Genomic DNA, 18,659 nt, shown 5'->3' with positions numbered 1-18,659 from the left:
TGAAGAAAACAAGGATATATTAGTTTGTATATGTTTTAAGTACCACCACGCATTATCAATGGCGCCGGAAATGTCTAGAAAAATGCCTACTACATATTTCTGCTTAGATAATGTCACTGTGGTTTGGGCAGAGAGAGCCGCGTCTACAGTGGATTTACCCACATAATTAAAGGTTTTTTAAGAATGATAATTGAACGACGCACGATTTTCGTTTTTTATTCTAAAAAAACATCGACTACCTATCCATCGTAGCCGTACATCCCATCACTAAACACGACTATGGCTTTACGTTATACGCATAAACTTTACTTTATTTTTCATTTCATTAGATTTTAATTGAATACTAGAACATTCCGTTGGTTTTAATTTAATTAACTACGCATAAATGATTTAACATAATACGAATGTGATACAGCCAAAATATTAAGGCATAATTTTTAAATCACAGCAACTTTCAAGAGTGATACGAAACGTTACTGCATCTGTCAGCCGCACCTTCTTAGAGCGCATTAGGTTAATATGTACTAATTCTTCTTTTTTCAGAATTGTAGAGCATTTTCCAAGAAAAATGAAGACACAACTAAATTACTCAATTCCACACGGATACAACACAATGAACGTGTGAATCATTGCAATAACCAAATCTGTTTATTTGCTATGCTATAGGACCGGCGCCGGCGCCACTACAGCACCGACACCAAAGTAACATACTACAGAATGAATGAAGAAAGCATTATTTCTCATTGTCCACTCACGACGACCGGACGTAATGATAGATTAAAACTGTATTTCACTTGTCACACTGATTGGTGCAAGTTTTCACGTACCGAATACAATTCAACTACGAAATGGACGTGATGTTGCGTGCAAGTCATGTTAACTATTGTAAGGAATAAGTGATAGGTAATCCAATACTGCATCTCTTGGGCTAACACTAGTGTCATTCGGTGAAATTATCTAAGGAATAAAAATTTATTAAGCCCTCTCGTATTTTGTTATCCACCTGTGAAGTTATTCTTGTTCTAATGACTAGATTGGTCATCTCTTAACCGCCAGCACTACCTATCCATACATTACATTCGTAAAACCAGATTTAATGGACCCGATTTAGTGCTAAACAACTTGAACACAAAGTCGGATGACCTAATACCCAACCCAACGATGATAGTAATAGTAAAACAAGGTGACGTACTTAGGAGCCGGTTCGCCTTCAGCCTCGCATTCAATGATGAACGGTTTGTCCACCTCGCCCGGCTGCGCGACTTGGAACAGAATCTCCTCTTGTGTCGGCTGCTTGACGATTTTCGGCGGTGACGTCACTGTTAACAAAACCAATGTGTTATGACGTGTTATATGAGTGCATCATGTAAAATTATTAATGGTAGGTATATGTGTGTAATGTGTGCATCATCATACAATCATAGCGTAAAAATACCTAATTTTTTATGTATATTTTTTTGTTAAGTCTAGGGAATATAGTAAATCAGCAGTGCTTCTGTTAATTAAGTGGATGCAAGGGCAACTGTCCAATTTTGAGTCTCTTGTGTAATAAAACAGTTTAACAATAGCATCCTTGTTTCTGGATTTAGTTTCAAAGATTTATAATCCCTTTACATTTATTTTCATACTGCCTGTTAAATCTCAATTAAAATCTGTTTCTTTCTTGATAATACTAGGTATTTATATTTACATAATATGATGTTTAGATAACTGCTAATCATTAAGACTTTTACATTTTAAATTATACTTTATTTAAGTGATAAGAACTATAAATAAACTAACTTTGGCCTTTTATATTGTCAAATTTCTATCCCGGTGTGTAAGCAAATGCATGATAAATTAAGATAAAAAGGTCAGGGTTATGACAACTTCAGTAAAAATTAAGTAGAACTTAAATGCAGAATATATAATAAGTATGTAAACAAAATAATATTTTGATAAAAAATATATAATATATATATAAAATATTACTTTGTAAATGCCAAAGTTTGTGAGAATATTTGCAAATTGCATATTTGTGTGTAAAAATGCATATAACTCTGTCATACTTTGGCCCCTTAATGATGCATTATAGTTCAAGCTTTCCTGATTACCAATAACACCTAGCCTGACCTGGAACCAGACCAGAGACCTCATATACTAAGCATTTAGATTTGATTGATGCATTTTGTACAAGTCAAAAACATTCAATTAAATAATGTATTGGTCTTTACATGAAATTGTAACAGGGAAGGCATGTTGATTGCATTATGATCTAGTTGGCAATAGTTACTACGATACAACAAGTACACACTACCTGCCAATCTTTAATAGTGGACCTTAGTGCCAATAGTATGGACAGTACATCAACACAACAATACATACAAAATGTAATATTATGTAAATTTCCAAGTGAATCTTTGCATACAATTACTTGTAAATATTCTTTGTATTGCACACATCAAAATCATTTAGCATTGCCAAGGTGATTCCAACATTGCAAACTTATAAGCTACTGATATTTTTATACATTTCCAATTGGAAAATTATAGTTCTATTATGAGACTTGAATGAGAATCTAAATGGAAGGTTTAATAAGAATTTTTAAATTAACTTTTTTACATTGTACAAAGTATACAAGCTTATAACAGCGGGTGTAGGACTTTTACAATACTATGGTTCTTTATAAATGCAGTAACAAAACAACAAATCAATGATCATAATAATAAAAACATGCAAGCAAAAAACTTCAAACAGTTTTTAAGATAAATAACATGACCATTGTTTTTATTTTTAAATATGAGTATAGTATGTAATCATTCATATAGTATAGTAAGTATTCAGACAGGAAATGCCAACATTTCGCTATAAAGATTTTACTATAAATATAACATGAATGAATGTGAACACCATCAAAGCTCAGTTCATATCATTCCTCACACAAAACATAATAGTTAGCTGTTACAATCGGGCACACTAAAAGGTGGGTAGAACAGAGCTAAATTCAATCTATGACATCAAAATCTTGATCACGGCCTGAGCAAGGACAAAACAATGTTGTCAATTACAAATCTGGCATGTAGACTACTAAATTAAGATATGATTATGATTCTAGTGAGTAATGAATGACACCATTTAAGTCATCAAGGAATTCCAAGGAGTACCAATGCTCTTGTATTTTTTTTTATCTGTCTCCAGGATGGTGTTAAAAGTAATTTGAGAGTTTATGAGAAGTAACTCTTAAATACTATTGTGAAGAACATTAAAATATTGAAATATTTTTTTTTAATTATAAGCATATTTTTTATGGATTTAAAAAAAATGATATACTGTGTATTCTGATTACTACTTACTAACATTATTTAGTTATGCAATAAAATCATTTATAACGGTTTTAAGTAAGGGGCTGCAGTTGTTCTTAAATCAACAAGTCTGTCTCATAATTTAATTAGGTACATGGAGATGGTGCAACTAAGAAAAAGTTGAATGAACTATAGCTAACAACTCAATAACCAATTGAAATCCAAATAGAAAAGACAATAAACATTAATAACAATGTAAATAATACTCACATAACGCCGCCGCACATGATATTAACGCGATGAAACACAGTACTTTTGTTGTACCCATCTTTACAGGTCTCCTACTTCGTAGAACTTGTGTATCTAGTAAAAAATCAAATAAACCACTTTAAAACTTAATAAAACACATTTCTCCGGCACACATGTTCACCGCACTCGATGACCTAATCCGAATAAAGCTTGGACCACAATGACAACACCCACTAAAAATAGCAACATCAAATACACTAAATTGTCGACCTCTTATGACACAAAAACTTATTACGCAAACTTAAAAAGTACCGCAATTCCCTTAGCCCTTATGATTACACGGTTTCACAACGGGCTAACGCTAGAAATCCCGCACAAACTCACTATTTGTTGCCGTACACGGCAAATCAATAATTACATTCCAATAATGAAAACTGGATTAAATCTTAACATAGAAAACTTTTATATGTTTTAACTAGTGTTAATTATTACCTAAATGCTCGTTTTTATAATAATATCATCGCGAAAACCAACTGAAATAATAAAATTACGGATATAAAGGCGGGGCCTCTGAGATTCGCTGTCGTTCGTTCGTTCAGCACTTGACGGTTCAATGGCTTGGCATAGACAAGGACTCTATTCCTTAGCCATGGCCGTTTTATGTGTTGTCTCTTTCGCATTTACGGCAAAACTATATTTTTATCTCATTCTTTCTTTTCTTTGATCATAGACAAAATTAAGGAATGTTGAACGCAATCGTTTAGAAATGTCATTTTTAAATATTATTGGAATTCGTCTGTATTGTATTTTTTATTTCCTATTGGATCTTACATAAATATATAATATTATGTTTACGTAGTTATTTTATTAATTACTTTAGCCTTCCACCTGCGGATACACTTACGTGTAATATAGAAAGTATAATCTCGAGAGTCTCGAAATTCATTTTCGATGTAATACAATTCAAAAACATCCACTTTGCAACAGAATTATTATAAGACAAAATAGTAAAGTAAGTACACTAGAAATTAAAACGTGTAAGGATTCTATTTTTCGTTTATTTCATACTATTATAAATGGTATCATTCCAATTAATTCTTCAGGACCATTATTCTGGGCCATAAGTAAGTATGTAGGTACCGGTGGGTGGACAGAATACAGTATTTCTAGTCCATGGGTAGGTAAGCCTTTAACCGTCTAATCTGCCAAACATGGGAATTTAGACAAACTTCCCTCGATTCAGAAGAAGACCTTGAGGTTACTTGTCCAGTAGTTATTAATGATGATGAGAAGCGAAATTATAGCTTCAACTCTTTGGTGTATAAGATGCAAATTTTGAATAAGGAACTTAAACTTAATATTTTTCTTAATAATTTTATTGGGTTTATAAAAGAGAATAAAACACTGCGTAGCCAAGAATTTTCAATCAAATCTGACGCTAAATGTAGTCAGTTACAGAAATTTTCAAAAATGATAGTGGTGCTTTTTTGACTTTTAGATTTGTATTTTGGATGTAAAATCTATGAAGTGTTATTGCTTAAAAGTTTTCAGAGACTAAAGTAATATTCTCTTCGGGTATCTATTTAATCCTTGATCTTATATTATCTAGAGATACGGAATCATGGATGTGGGTAAGGATTTCCTTTTTTTTTGCTTGAACTGCCATGGAAGAAATTATAAAGATATTATAATTATATAAGATAGAATTAATATAAGTATTCCATTTTTCGTTTTCTTCGTTTAACTTCGTGCCGCGTTTTGACGCGGACTGAACTTTGAACTCGTGCCACCAGATGTTACGATAATTATTTTCTTTTACATTACACTTAATTTCCAGGTGATCAACCTCATCATAATCTTAGAACAAGGCATAGCTTCTACATATCAAAAGGGCCCAAAGACTCAGCATATAAAGAATCAATATGTAAATCAGAAGTCAATGTTCCGCAAGAATTCATTGTAAGACCGAACAGCTCTGGAGAGACACACGTCACCTTCAGTAGCCTTGGAGAATACTATAAGAAATATGAACACGATGAGGTACCTGTAAAAGATTCCAGTTTAGAAGAGGTTACAGCAACAGTACGCCACAAGTCGTTAACAAATTCTGAACTTGATAAATTAGAGATTAAAATATACAGGAACATATCACAAGAGCTTCAAACTGATGATAACTCGGTCGGTAGCTTAGAGTCTAATATCAAGTTTTTCAGAACGACCGTCCAAGAGATTTTTGATAATTTCTACGCCAATATGCGCGATTTCGAAATTTATAAAAAAAGATTTAACGAAATCCTTGCAAAGAATAAAGAGGACGCGGTGGCTGATATGGAAGAGTTCATTAAAGACATGATTCAACACATAATGTCTTCAGAAACAGTAATTCCGACTGAGGCCAAGAAAAGTAATGAGATTCCGCCGCCGCCGCCCTCTATGGCATTTAGAGACAAGGAGACAAACGTTAGCAGCTTCGACGATGGATCAAGTAATGACATGACTGTTTCAACCAACGAAAATTTGCAATCGGTAATCGAATCTTACAAAAATGATAACTATCTTACAGACTCTACCTTTGATGAGAATTCAACAAAGGCGAAACCTCCTCCAACTAAGGAAGAGATCTTCAACATTTACCTTCTAACGGGAAATCCTTGCGTGGAAATTAAAATGAATGATCGAAATCTGTTATCTGAAATCAACATTAAAGAGCCGTTAAAAATGAAAAACGAAGGTAAACACGTTGCGTCTGCAGATAACATGGAAAGACTGAAAGCTAAGAAGATGGAGCTGGAGAAGTACGTGGAGCGCCAGGCACAGGACGCGAACGTACCAGATAGAGAAATACCTGTCAAAGTTTCATACGCGAAGAAGAATATACATCTCAATGAGGACTTTTCCCATGATCGTGACACTGAAAAATCCTTTATAGCTAAACTCTGTAATTTTTTGTGCAGAAAATTCCGTAAAACGACTTGAAGTCGCTGTTTTATATTTTTGATAAAATAAATGCGTTGTTAATATTCAACAATACTTTATTGTGGACTAGACAAAGAATAGAACAAGGAACAAAATCACGATTCACCACATTCTTCAAAATTGATTATATACCACCTCATCATGGCTATGTGTTTACTAAGTTGTAGTGCAAATTCTTTCTTCATGTGCAAAAACTCCCTGATGACCGGCAGATCTAACATAACGAATGCTTGGCCGTCTATTTCTTCCTGCTTCATTTTGTCTGCAATAAGTTTACAATCGTCAGTGCTACTTAAGTAAGCGTAAACGTCGTCGACTGACCAGTCCAGTGGGTTCGGGGACAGCTTCAGTTTGCCCTTCATCCAGGACATCGCCATATCTTTCTCGAACATCTTGTTATCGGACGGCAGAGGATCGTAAGTGTTGAATTTCAACTTTTTCAGTTCTGGTTCCTCCGAGTCCGACACGTCTGAAATATTTTTGGCATCTCTAGAATTGGAACTGCTCTCGTTCGTCTCATTTTCAGTGTCGCTGTCCTGCGAGGTCTGTTTCTTGACGCAGGTGTTGCTGTATATTGTTTCCACGTCCTTTTTGTTCCAGTGGGCTTCCTTCATCTGTAGAGCGAAGTTGGGCAGCTTGGCGCCGCGCGTCTTCATCTCCAGTTTGGGGTAGTTGTTCTTGGGCTCTCGTTTCCTGCGCTGGCTGCGCTTGTAGTCGGCGCTGTCGGGCGAGTTGGCGCGCGAGTTGTGCCGCGAGGCGTTCCGCGAGTTGGGCCGCGTGCCGGGCTCGGAGGGCGGCGTGGAGCCGGCGCTGTGCTCGCTCTCCACGGACTCTCCGTCCTTGTTGCTCTCTGACTCCTGCGACGGCTGCTGCTCCTTCTCCTTCTTCTCTGGTGCCGCCTTCTTCTTTTTCCTCTTTCCGTTCAGACTGCCTTTTGGTCTGCCCCGGCGTTCTGTATTGTGATCTGTAATTTAAAATGTTAAAGTTACATTTTTGTAATATGGAGGAAAATTACTTGTTTCTTATTCATAACGAAAATATATTTATAAAGCTAAGGAACTTACGGAAGGTGGACTTATCAACACGCTGACAGTCGTTGGGACAGGCTTCAGCGTGCTCGTCGGGTCCGAACAGACACGGGCAGGCCTGCAGCTTCACACACACCTCGCGGCAGAACCCAGACACTTGCGTCGCCGACCGCGCTATTGGTACGTACGCATGATACGTACTCGACTTCAACCTGTAACCGATCGAATAATAATATTAGCTTACTTGAAATTATTATAAAAAGAAAGAAACCAAACATTATATTTAAGAAGAATGATAGAAAAATACTATGGGATAAGATGAAAGCATTGATTAGATTATGATACTCACTTTGCTCTTAACATTTCAAGCCGCATGCCCTCTTCAGGCGGCCCCTCAGTCTCCCAATCCTTGAGCAGCTTGGCAGGCTTGTAGGACGCGGAGATAATTTTATTTAACACCTCCTTTAGCACCAGCGACAAAGGCCCGGGACCCACGTGTTTTGGCAACTGAGACAATTTGTTCCTACTAATCGATGGTCCCGCGTAACATTTGTAGTTAAAGAAAATCCTATCGCACCATTCATCTGAACACTTCATGTCGTCTTTGACCGTTCTCTCTTCCACCGGCTTTGGTGGTTCTTTTACTATTGTAGTGTCGGGAATGTGTAAAGCGTAATCATTGCTATCGCACCAACCGACTGGGAATAACAAGTCACTGTCTTGAGCATACCAGTACTTCTCCCCAATAGGCAGGAGCTCCACGCAGAGCATGTGTTCTACAATACTATCTATATTTGCTACGTGAATTTCTTCGTGATTCTGTGGGTTAACAGCCTCTAACTTCATATTGACTTCAATGCCTTCGAGCGGCACTTTGTTCCCGAAGCAGTAGTCTGGCGCTGGCACTGACGACGTCATCGTGAGATACTCGTCCCAATCAAATGGTCCTTCTTTCCAGATTTTGGGATTCTTAAAAGTGAAACCATTTTTCTGTGCCCATCCTATGGGGTATATGTATGGGTGCATAGAGTCACAGAGCCAGGCCATTTTAGAGTCCTCATAGTCTTCTACATGGTCATCAATGACTACAAGGAAGTGCAAATTATTGAACACTTTGGTAACAGTCGCGGGACGGATGGTCCTCATGTCTTGTGGACTTAAAGCTTCTACCTTCATACCACTCACGAAGTTGTGAGACTCCAGGTTCTGGTTAGGCTGTGGACAAGAATACGTAATATTGAGATAATGTTCGACAAAAAATAATAGGGGTTACATGGTTTATTGGGTACCAGGTACTTGGTAATAGGTTTAAGATTGAGAGACAAGTTTGAAATGAAGAGACAAGAAGAACGATCTCTTCGTCTCTTCAACATCGATAACTTAAAATACCCCATACGAGTTTATATGAGACAAGTTTGAAATATCTCAGTTCCAGTAATATGTGGCGCAATACGCGTCCGTTGATATATTGAAGACAAACAAACGGCACGTTATTTAGACCATTTCCCTTGATTCACATCGCTAGTGGGGAAATAACATGCGATGTTTTCAAACCAAACAAACGAACCTTTACTATGCATAACTCAAAATATATAGGAAGGAACATTATTATAGAGATAGTTGCGGGAAAAACTGCTTTCGCGGAATTGTGCAGCGTTTGATATTGATTTTTGCACGCGTTCGCTAGCTCGCTTCTGTATAACAATATTAGTAGTTACCTAAGCTTGTAGTTTAAACGTTTATGTTGGACCAGGCTTATAGTAAACTAATATTAGTTTACATGAGAGTCATTTCATTGCTGAGCAACAACGTTTTGAGTTCTATTACATATTTAGATTAGAATATATTAAATTCTAATGCTATATAACTTAAAGAACAAAAAGTCAGAGTTTTGGAAAGTAAACAAAAGAAATGTTTATGTAAATAACATTTACTGGTATGTTGTATGCCTATAGATAAGTAAATTACCCCGTGCCGTGTGTATATCTCTATAAACAGTTCCAAACAACCATCACGGTTACATATTATACAGAAGCGAAAAATTGGAATGATAAAAATAAGCAGATTCATAATCATAATTACCTATACCTACACACATTGAGTTAAATAATAGACCAAGGTCTCCTGGTTAGTGAGTTTTTAAATCGCAAAACATGGGCTATTATTGTTATTTCTATTTTTATCGGTTTCTAAATCATCAAGACAGGAATGAGACGAGAGTTGTATGGAGCTTTTTAACATCGACATTGAAATCTTGCGTCACACTATAATTTCCTCTAGTGTCGTGGATGTATTTACAAAGACAACACACAACAACATTTTGCGATCACACAAACTTTTATGTAAAACGCATCTGCTCATCACTGCACCAACCGTGCAGTGAATTGTTCAGATGAATAATAGAGGTATAAAATCCACTAGAACTTACTTGGAACAAGTCGGCTGGTGTAGGTTCTGAGATCGCCTCCTCAGCGCTCTGCCGCAGTTGTGTACTCAACTTGTTCTTGCACGAGAATTTGTTCACTTTACCCGGATATTTGAATTGCCACGGAGAACCCTGTAAATATAAAAAATATCTATGGTTATAGTGCGTTACACTTATCTTCTAAAGCTCGAACGTATTGAAAGGCTTAATCAGCGTCTCAAATCTTCCTCTTTTTTTTTTTTTATGAGACATGCCGGCAATCGAGCAGACGTATTGCCTGATGGTAAGCAATCGCCGCCGCCCATGGACACTTGAAACACCAGAGGCTTTACAAGTACGTTACCGGCTTTTTGGGAGTTAGGAATTTAAGGGTTGTTGTTCGGGAATGGGGATGGGGAAGATTGGGAAGGGGAATTGGGCCTCCGGTAACCTCACTCACACAACGAAACACAACGCAAGCGTTGTTTCACGTCGGTTTTCTGTGAGGCCGTGGTATCACTCCGGTCGAGCCGACCCATTCGTGCCGAAGCATGGCTCTCCCACACTAGAAATGAGAAGTTCGGCCACCACTAATTTTAAGATCGGTTTTATTATTGTTTCAATATTGAGCTATTAAATTTTAACTCATAAATAACGCGTAATTAACCAACAATGAATTTTCCTTCAGTCGAATTTAAAAGACAGTTTTATTCGTCAACGAAGGTGAACCCAATCAAAACATCAAATAAGAACCTCGTTTTAACATAACAACTGAAAAGCAAAAAGGGATATCATCTTTGTCCTTTTTGTAAAGTTACTAAACATCAAATATTCCAATAGAACAGTTTACTTCACCAATTATGAAGACATTAAAGACTCCTATTAGTATCGAGGTCAGCGAAACCGATCACTTTAGTACAAGTGACGAGTATTTATTACGGTTCCTAGCCACTGACCCACATACTTATATATTGATAAATAATGTAACAATGGCGTTTTGATTGAGCTAAAATTACATCGCACAATCTAGGCTAGATGCAGACGACCTGAAAGTCGATATTACAAAATTTTATATGAAATTCTTTGTTTAGTATTCACGCAGAGTCGCAGACATGGGGCTTAATATTTTTTATGAAAGGCTGGTGACTCTTCTTTTATGATTCATGATTAAGCTTTTAATTAAACCTTTGCGTATTCGCGTTACAAGTCTGAAAATACATCACACATAATGTAAGGTTGAAAATATAAACTCCTTTGCGTCGCATCAAATATTAATGCTACATTGACTACAGAAAGAAAAATACAAAAGTTATTTTTTGGTAAACGTTTTCCTCATTAGAAAGATTGTGTTCAGACTTCAAAGACCCAAAGGTAGGTCATAGTAGGTACTTAAGTAATTTTTGTAACGGGTTTTTGGAATCTCATTTGTTGAATAATGATTTCGGGAAACCCAGTTCAATTTCAATATTAAGTACACGACTACATGTGTAAGTACGTGTTGATAAATTAACCTAGCATCTCCCATTAGATACTGGACCAAAATACTCAGAATTGAGTCCAAACGGAGGCAAGCAAAGGCGAACTTGTTGAAGACATCATTTTATTGATCGCCTTCTAAATATAAAACTCGTGAAACAGGATCGCTTTATAAAGGAACCATGTACGAGTACTATAATATTATTAAGAGTAGGTACTTAGATGTTTTGAGACTTAAGATTATTACGTAAATAGCTAAATAACGTACGGTAGATACGTAGTTAGGTGTCGTAGTCGACTGGTGATTTTCAGTCACGTTTACAATAAAATTGGCAGAGCAACATCATATTTTATTTCTTTCGGAATACATAGATAATTCGAAATGTACACTATCTTGTTAAGGTTGGTTCTTTGATTAAGGCTTTGGAATCAAGGGCTAAATTAGGTACCTACTTCAGCAATTTTTACTTCAAATAAAAAAATACGTCTCGTTGGGGGACCGCTCCTAATTATTTTTTACTTATCTACGATTTGTTCATAAGTATCACATGCTTGGTGTTAACATTAAAGTAAAGCGCGGGCGGCGGTGTACAGTCCGTATGAATGCGGTCCCCCAACGAGACGTATTTTTTTTAGAATTATTAGTACATTCTTAGGTACTTTAAGATTAAGTTTCTTTTATTATTTTTTACTTTTTAAAGGGAAATTAAGTTTTTATGTCGGGGGTTTTTAAATTTTTAATTTAATTTTTTATTTTATACTTTTTATAGGTAGGTTAGGTTAAGTTAGGCTTAGTATATTACATATACTTACTATAATTTCGATTCTTGTTAAAGTAAAGATTACATCTAAGGTCAAACTCGTTCGCTTTTATTAATTTGTTTTTGACTTATTAATTACTAGTTTTTGTTTCTATAAGTACGCTAAAGATTACATTGGTGCAAAATTTTTTGTTTATAATAAAACGTTAAATTAAAAATTTTATATTTTTGTTATTAAATTTTAAATTTAATTTTTATTTTTTAATTATTTATTATTTTTTATTTTTGTTAATACGAAAAAATAATATCTTTCAATATCTTCTTTCAGTGCGGTTTAATTTGAGACCCCATCTCAGTATATTTGCAGACCTTCGGCTAATCTCCCCACTTTCACCGCTCATAACTTTAAAACGGCTCAACCGATTTTCATCAAACATGTCTAAGAACATTCGCACATAAGTCCCAGCCATACGAAAAAAACCAAATTGAAATCACTGCATCCGTTCGGGAGTTATGATGCCACAGACAGACAGACAGACAGACAGACAGACAGACAGACAGACAGACAGACAGACAGACAGACAGACAGACAGACAGACAGACACGTCAAACTTATAACACCCCTCTTTTTGCGTCGGGGGTTAATAATAAGAAGTTATTATTCAAATTTAGATAGAATAAAAATTACACAAGTTTGAAGAGAAAGTATTTAGCAAGAGCTTTGTTAAACTTTGTTTAAGCACGGAGTTAAAAATTGTGCATTACCGCAAAAGTGGATGTAGATTCGTAAAGTATGATATCCCTTCTTAGAGAGTACCGTAGTACAGTATTCGTAGAGTACAACCGCTTTAAACAATATGAGAAAACTTACCTTATTGGTAACGAAGCCGAAGCTACTCAGTCGAGGGTTGGAGAAGAAGATCCAGAACTGCGTCAGATCATCATCAGCGCCGTCGTACCGGACTAGAAGACGACCGCCGACGTTCTCACAAACCTATGAAGAAACATTGTATTATAGTAGGTATTATCCACCTCGATGTGTTCAACGGCAATACTAAACCCGAAAATGACTCCTCATCATATTCACAGCCATTAAATGTTTAGATACTGCTAAATATAGGCCTTAGCTATTCATTGACTTCCAGATTCAGATACGACCAGTGAATCTCTACTTGGTATTACCGAGAAATAAAATTTTATGCTTTGGTAAAAACCCTTTGGGAGTCTAGGAGAACATCATTAAGTCATAAAATGTTTAGATATTGCTGAACATATAGGCCTTATTCATTGACTTCCAGATTCGGATATGACTATTGAATCTCTACTTGGTACTAACGAGGTATTTTTATACTTTGGTAGAAACCTCTGTAGGAGTCTAGGAGAACGTAATAATATTTATGGTGACTTCATGGGAGAGACACTGCAGAAAGGCTTAGGCTGGGGCTGCGGGCTACAGGCTGCGAGCCTGCGTAATCCCCATATAGGTACACGTGATTGCATGCTTGAACGTGATGAAAGCTAAATAAATAGGTACCTATGTAGAGACTTATTGTAAATAGCACTCTGTAGTTTCTGTCTGTACATAGTAGTATACTTTTTATTGTTTTCTGCAAACTCCGTAAAGAAATATCATGCCGAAGACAAAGATACCTAATTACGTTTTATTGCTAACATTTCAATTGAAGCTATAAAAATATACTTATTTATAGTTTGTCGTTACTACGACCCACTTTGTAGCCAGAGGTCACCTTCCTAGGCACGCTTGCAAGACGTAACTTTCACTTATTCACTGAAGAAATCTGAAGAACTCGCTTTGTTCTTTAAGGCTTTTACTAGAAATAAGATAGATTGGAACTTTCGCTAAATATTATAGGACTAACACGTAGATATTCTGTTTCTTTTTTTAAAGAACTCTTATATGTCCTACAAGCTGCGGACTACCTAGCGGGTGTACCGGGGCTCCGGCTCGATAAGCAGGAGTAGGAACGTGATGGGGGTGGTTTTTAGTCAGCAAGAGTTTGACACTCCCTCTCGCGTCTCCCAGGGCGGGAGAAGTCACTGGATGATTTTTCCCCCTTAAAAAAAGTAGGTACTACAAGCCCTCTCTTAAACTCTCTCTTACATTTAGAATTCAAAATTAAAAGCACTCGAATCAGTTAGGTACGTTTTAATCTTTGTTGTAAGTCTCAAGAAAAGAAACAAGTAACCTAAGTTATTGCCTAACTAACTGGCTAGCTCTCGTAAGTTCAGACTTGGTAGTTTATTACCCATTTAAAGCTCGGCTAGTCTATCGCAATAAATTAGTTATTACTCGCTTAATAAGCTCGTAACTTTATGTTGCGTCATAAAAGTATTGTGAGAGGATAAAACACCGTTAGAAGGTTAAGCAAATCATGCTGGAACTTGGAATAAGGGTGTTTAGTCAAAAATGTGTTTTCTTTATTTTTACACTGAATTATAAAAACTACATAGGTATATTACGTGGATTGGAGTAGCCAAGGTTCAAGGTATATGACAAGGAAAAGTCACACAAATTACGCTAAAGTTCGTAAAATATTTTGTTTTACAAGAAGGTAGATAGGTAACCATCTAAAGTGAAAGGTTCACGTCTTAAACTTTTAATTCTAAGTACCTACTGCATGATGGGCCACATCTATTATTTATTGTCTAGTTATCTAGAGGTAGTTAGCAGCCGTTTTAATCAGAAACGGGTATTGAAACTGAGTAAAGCTCAAAAAGTCTGTCTTAAATCTTAATCTACAAATTTTGGATTATTTATTGTTCCCTCAGAAATATAAACCTTTACCTAAATACATACGTAATACGTATATAGTGCCTAAGTACCAATATGGATTTATAAAGGATTCTTTACTAATCCGGTATACAGATTAAAAGTCAGTCGTCTGTAGCTAACAAGGGACCTATAGGTAGATTACACGAGTACTGCCCACATACAGAATTGATAGGGCAATCTATTCATAGCCGCAGCGACCGGCGACCTTTTCAAACTTCCTTTCAGGGTAGGAAAATGAGTTCGCAATTAATATTCTACGTATTTTAAAGTGCTGTTTTAAATTGTTAGTGGAACGAAAAAGGGTGTAGAGAGAACATTTTAAACTTTGTCCTGAAGCTTTGCTCTTAAGTCCTAGAGTCACAATTATTGACCTGTTCTCACGGTGCCCGACAAGGCCATAAAATGAGTAGGTAATAAAATGTAGATAAAAAGAGCTCCAATGAATCTTTGAACCATTCTTAGAGCTCCAAAACCTGTGGAACTCTAAAGATGTTCCCGTTTACCGAAGCGATTTAAAGTAATTAGGAAATACAATCTGGAGAACTTCGAGATCTCGTGTGTGTTTGTGGCAGTGGCAGTTTTGCATGTTTTTGCAAATAATCATAATATTTGAATACCTTACGAAAAAATAATGAGCTAATCTATTTATTTTCACGCGAGATGCCTAAATGAAATTTTTGGACCAAATCTTGCCTCGTCAAACCCATGGTCACTTCCGCATCTCTAGCCCTAAGAATAACAGGGCTGGTACGCTTATAGATAATAATAAAGATATTTGGGGCCTTTTATTGTTATGTTTCTTTAATTTAGTCGAATTACGCAGATTGTGTGCGCCGCCAAATAAATAGGAACGAAAGAAAAAGAAGTACTGATTAATTTTGCCTCAAAACCCCCAAGTGCGTTTATTCGGCTACTTCTACGCACGGGGAAATAACTGTTAGTTCATTCATTTCATTAACCACTTGGAAATTTTACTACCTACTCGCGTACAATGCGCACTGGCAACTTGCTCCTAATGCAATAATCACGTTTTATCTTCTAAAGTCACGTGTATAAAATGTCTACGAATTTTTATTTCAAAATAATGTTCAATTTCAGCATCGATTACTGATTATCTCACATTTGTTGCGTCCACGCCCTTATGAAGAGCATGGACAGTTGGACGCATGTTTCCTCGTGATGGAGGACATTCGAGGATGACGAAGTGATTTATTTTTAACGACTCTACCTACATTCTTTGTATAGGATTTAATAATTTAATCAGTATGCACGAATTGTGTAGCTGATTTGCTGGCTAACTTTACAAGGACAAAAACGCAATTATTATAATACTGAAAAACTTACCGTGGCAATCCAATATCTGTACGGATCAATAACATTCTGCACCTCCACCTTCATTCCAACTTTAATTCTATCTATAGGGGACAAGCCCTTATTATTTAAAGCCTCAATAGACACTGACTGACCATCTAATAAGGCTTTTTTCATAATCTCTATGATTGTATCTCCGTATTTCTCATTAATCTCATCAGGAGGTTCTATAAGCTCGTCGTATTTCCCACACCAGCCCAGTGGATGGACCTTTGTGGTGGATATGTCGCACCAGAAGTCATTGTCAGCACCTATGAACTTGATCCGCAGTAGATGTCCGCAAACCATGGTGATCTCTGCTATCCAGTAGATGTCTGGATTGTTCTTGTGACACACTTCCAGCAACATTCCCTGTTTGATGCCATTGTAGAGACTGGTTTCCACCTTTGTAGGGACAAGAGGAACAATTTAGTATAAGTCCTTAATTGCCAACTGAAAACTGGTGAAGGCAAATCCTCCGCTGGTATTGGTCAGGATTGACCGCATTGGCAGTAAATGTGTTAAAAAATATTGACAATCTATACTGAATAAATACATAATATTAATAATGTTTATCTCTAGCATTCAGTAGTAGGATATAAAAATTTATAACTCAATAACAACATCATAAACATCTTGCTAAATATAAATTACATATATTATAAGCGTTAAAGGTGAGTGTAACTTATGCACTGCAGGTTCTATACATATTTATTTTGCACATGAAAGATAAAAACACATTGAAGGACAAAATATGCATTTATGTTGCAAAACATTCATTGATTGTATATTCTTTGTTCAAGATATTAAAATATTAATAAGCTAATTTAATGACAGAACATTTTCCTTATTATACTTCTGTATAATAAGGAAATAATTAGCTAATTTAATTTAAATGAGCAATGCTCTACTATTTTTTTTATATGGTTATCATAATAAACTGTAATTCATAATATAGAGAAAACTGAACAAAAGCTATTATACTCCCATTAATAACATAATCTTTGTCTATTTAAATAAATACTTTATTATTCTATGCATTAAATAATAAGTGATATACCTTCTTAGGATAGAGGAATAAGAAATTAAATAACCCCTTAGTTATTGAAAACTTTTATAATAGATACCTGGATAAAAGATTTACATAGTTGAAACTATAATCTTTACATTTCCAGAATCTAATGTTTATAATTTTATTTTATTATAAATGAATGCAACTTATTTAAAAATTTGATCACTATCTTAACTAAAAACACATGAGTGTTCTTCAAGTTGTTTTAAATTTCTACTAATATTATTTTATAATAATACATGGCCACCAAGAGCAGCACATCTATAACAGTAAAATAATTACACCTTTTTCCTTGATCAACATTTCATCATTCTAAAAATAAATTCAATCAGCATACACTTCTTTCTTGTCTCAGTCATATAACAAACATTAATTAAATAATAACAACCATTTGCGGTATTTAATGGAAGTCATTAAATTGGTATGGTTATTTAGTATTGAAGTTCATAACCATATGGTTTCACACATATTTAAAATATTTTGCAACAATATTAAATACCATCTTTAATATTAAACTAATGTCTTATAGCCATAGCATACAAGTAAAAGAACACAATAAAGATGTTGTTATTTTATTCATGGTTTATAAATAGATTTAACATAAGATGAATTACACTATCATATTTTATTTTCCTTTAAAAAACGCATTTTCCCAGTAACAACTATTGTTTTAGTAAACTAATTACTATTAGAAACAGTGAAAATAATAATAAGTCTATTAAAAATCATAAATTAACTAAGTTCATAGCAGAATCATCATAAAAATATATTATACAACATGTAACAAATAATAAAATTGAAACTTACATGTAAAAATAATTCTTCAGGAACAGCGATAGTTTTATTCACTTCTAAATAATTATTCCAGTCGAAATCTGCCATATTTTTTTGTTTATTGTATTATAAGTCATCAAATCAAAATTTAACACCACAAAACAAGTTAATCGAACGGTCGAACTTGTTACGAATTTCAGAAATTCATTCTTTTATTCTCTCATTTCAAGTATGGTCTTTCTGTCTCATTTATTCATTAGATTGAATGATGTTATCTCTCTCTTATGTCCTTTCATCACAGCAGGTAATATTGGATTGAAATAACTGCTACATAAAAATAAATAACCATAAAAAGGTTTAAAAAATTAAATACTGCCGATAATTTTATATTATGCGCTTAAATTTTTTATTTGCAGTTTTTAAACCATTCAAAAATATTTTATTTCAACGTATAGGTAATATTGGCAAATCATTTTTGAACGCAAAAATGAAAA

General features: G+C 35.1%; 3 protein-coding genes across 5 annotated transcripts in view; 1 reads left to right on the top strand and 2 right to left on the bottom strand.

The window, feature by feature from the left end:
• LOC118275568 (neuroglian) overlaps window positions 1-4,124 on the bottom strand; it is a 36,656-nt gene extending 32,532 nt beyond the window's left edge. Inside the window, exons 1-3 of one of the 2 annotated variants that reach the window (XM_050698607.1) lie at window positions 4,023-4,124; window positions 3,552-3,644; window positions 1,193-1,319 (exon numbers count right to left, since the gene is read on the bottom strand). In XM_050698607.1, coding sequence (XP_050554564.1) covers window positions 1,193-1,319; window positions 3,552-3,609 — 185 coding nt within the window. In that variant the 5' untranslated portion in view covers window positions 3,610-3,644; window positions 4,023-4,124. The remainder of the gene's footprint in view (window positions 1-1,192; window positions 1,320-3,551; window positions 3,645-4,022) is intronic. The other variant, XM_050698608.1, reaches the window with a different exon arrangement.
• A 782-nt stretch (window positions 4,125-4,906) lies between these two features.
• LOC118275558 (uncharacterized) lies at window positions 4,907-6,555 on the top strand. The gene is made up of 2 exons (XM_035593570.2): window positions 4,907-5,161; window positions 5,368-6,555. Exons 1-2 carry the CDS (start codon window positions 5,152-5,154, stop codon window positions 6,504-6,506), a joined length of 1,149 nt encoding a protein of 382 aa, XP_035449463.1. The 5' UTR covers window positions 4,907-5,151; the 3' UTR covers window positions 6,507-6,555.
• Window positions 6,542-18,637, bottom strand: LOC118275544 (scm-like with four MBT domains protein 1). 2 transcript variants are annotated; one of them, XM_035593552.2, is made up of 7 exons: window positions 18,199-18,637; window positions 16,314-16,724; window positions 13,047-13,169; window positions 9,963-10,091; window positions 7,884-8,749; window positions 7,571-7,746; window positions 6,542-7,470 (listed from the first exon to the last, which is right to left on the bottom strand). In XM_035593552.2, the coding sequence occupies exons 1-7, from the start codon at window positions 18,271-18,273 to the stop codon at window positions 6,602-6,604; spliced, it is 2,649 nt and encodes an 882-aa protein (XP_035449445.2). In that variant the 5' UTR covers window positions 18,274-18,637; the 3' UTR covers window positions 6,542-6,601. The 2 variants fall into 2 exon arrangements, with proteins under 2 accessions (XP_035449445.2, XP_035449453.2); XM_035593560.2 differs by lacking the exon at window positions 18,199-18,637 and adding an exon at window positions 17,676-17,823.
• Between the last annotated feature and the right edge of the window lie 22 nt (window positions 18,638-18,659).

The sequence above is a fragment of the Spodoptera frugiperda genome, chromosome 15 (assembly GCF_023101765.2).
Source record: "Spodoptera frugiperda isolate SF20-4 chromosome 15, AGI-APGP_CSIRO_Sfru_2.0, whole genome shotgun sequence".
NCBI lineage: Eukaryota > Metazoa > Arthropoda > Insecta > Lepidoptera > Noctuidae > Spodoptera > Spodoptera frugiperda.
This window is presented reverse-complemented; position numbering and strand designations above follow the sequence as displayed.

Bases quoted from the DNA above. Each gene is read 5' to 3' on its own strand.
- LOC118275544 (XM_035593552.2), bottom strand. From the start codon at position 18,273: ATGGCAGATTTCGACTGGAATAATTATTTAGAAGTGAATAAAACTATC. The intron at 16,725-18,198 runs GTAAGTTTCAAT...GTCCCTACAAAG, and splicing joins CTGAAGAATTATTTTTACAT to GTGGAAACCAGTCTCTACAA. The intron at 8,750-9,962 runs GTAAGTTCTAGT...TCTTGTCCACAG, and splicing joins CACCAGCCGACTTGTTCCAA to CCTAACCAGAACCTGGAGTC.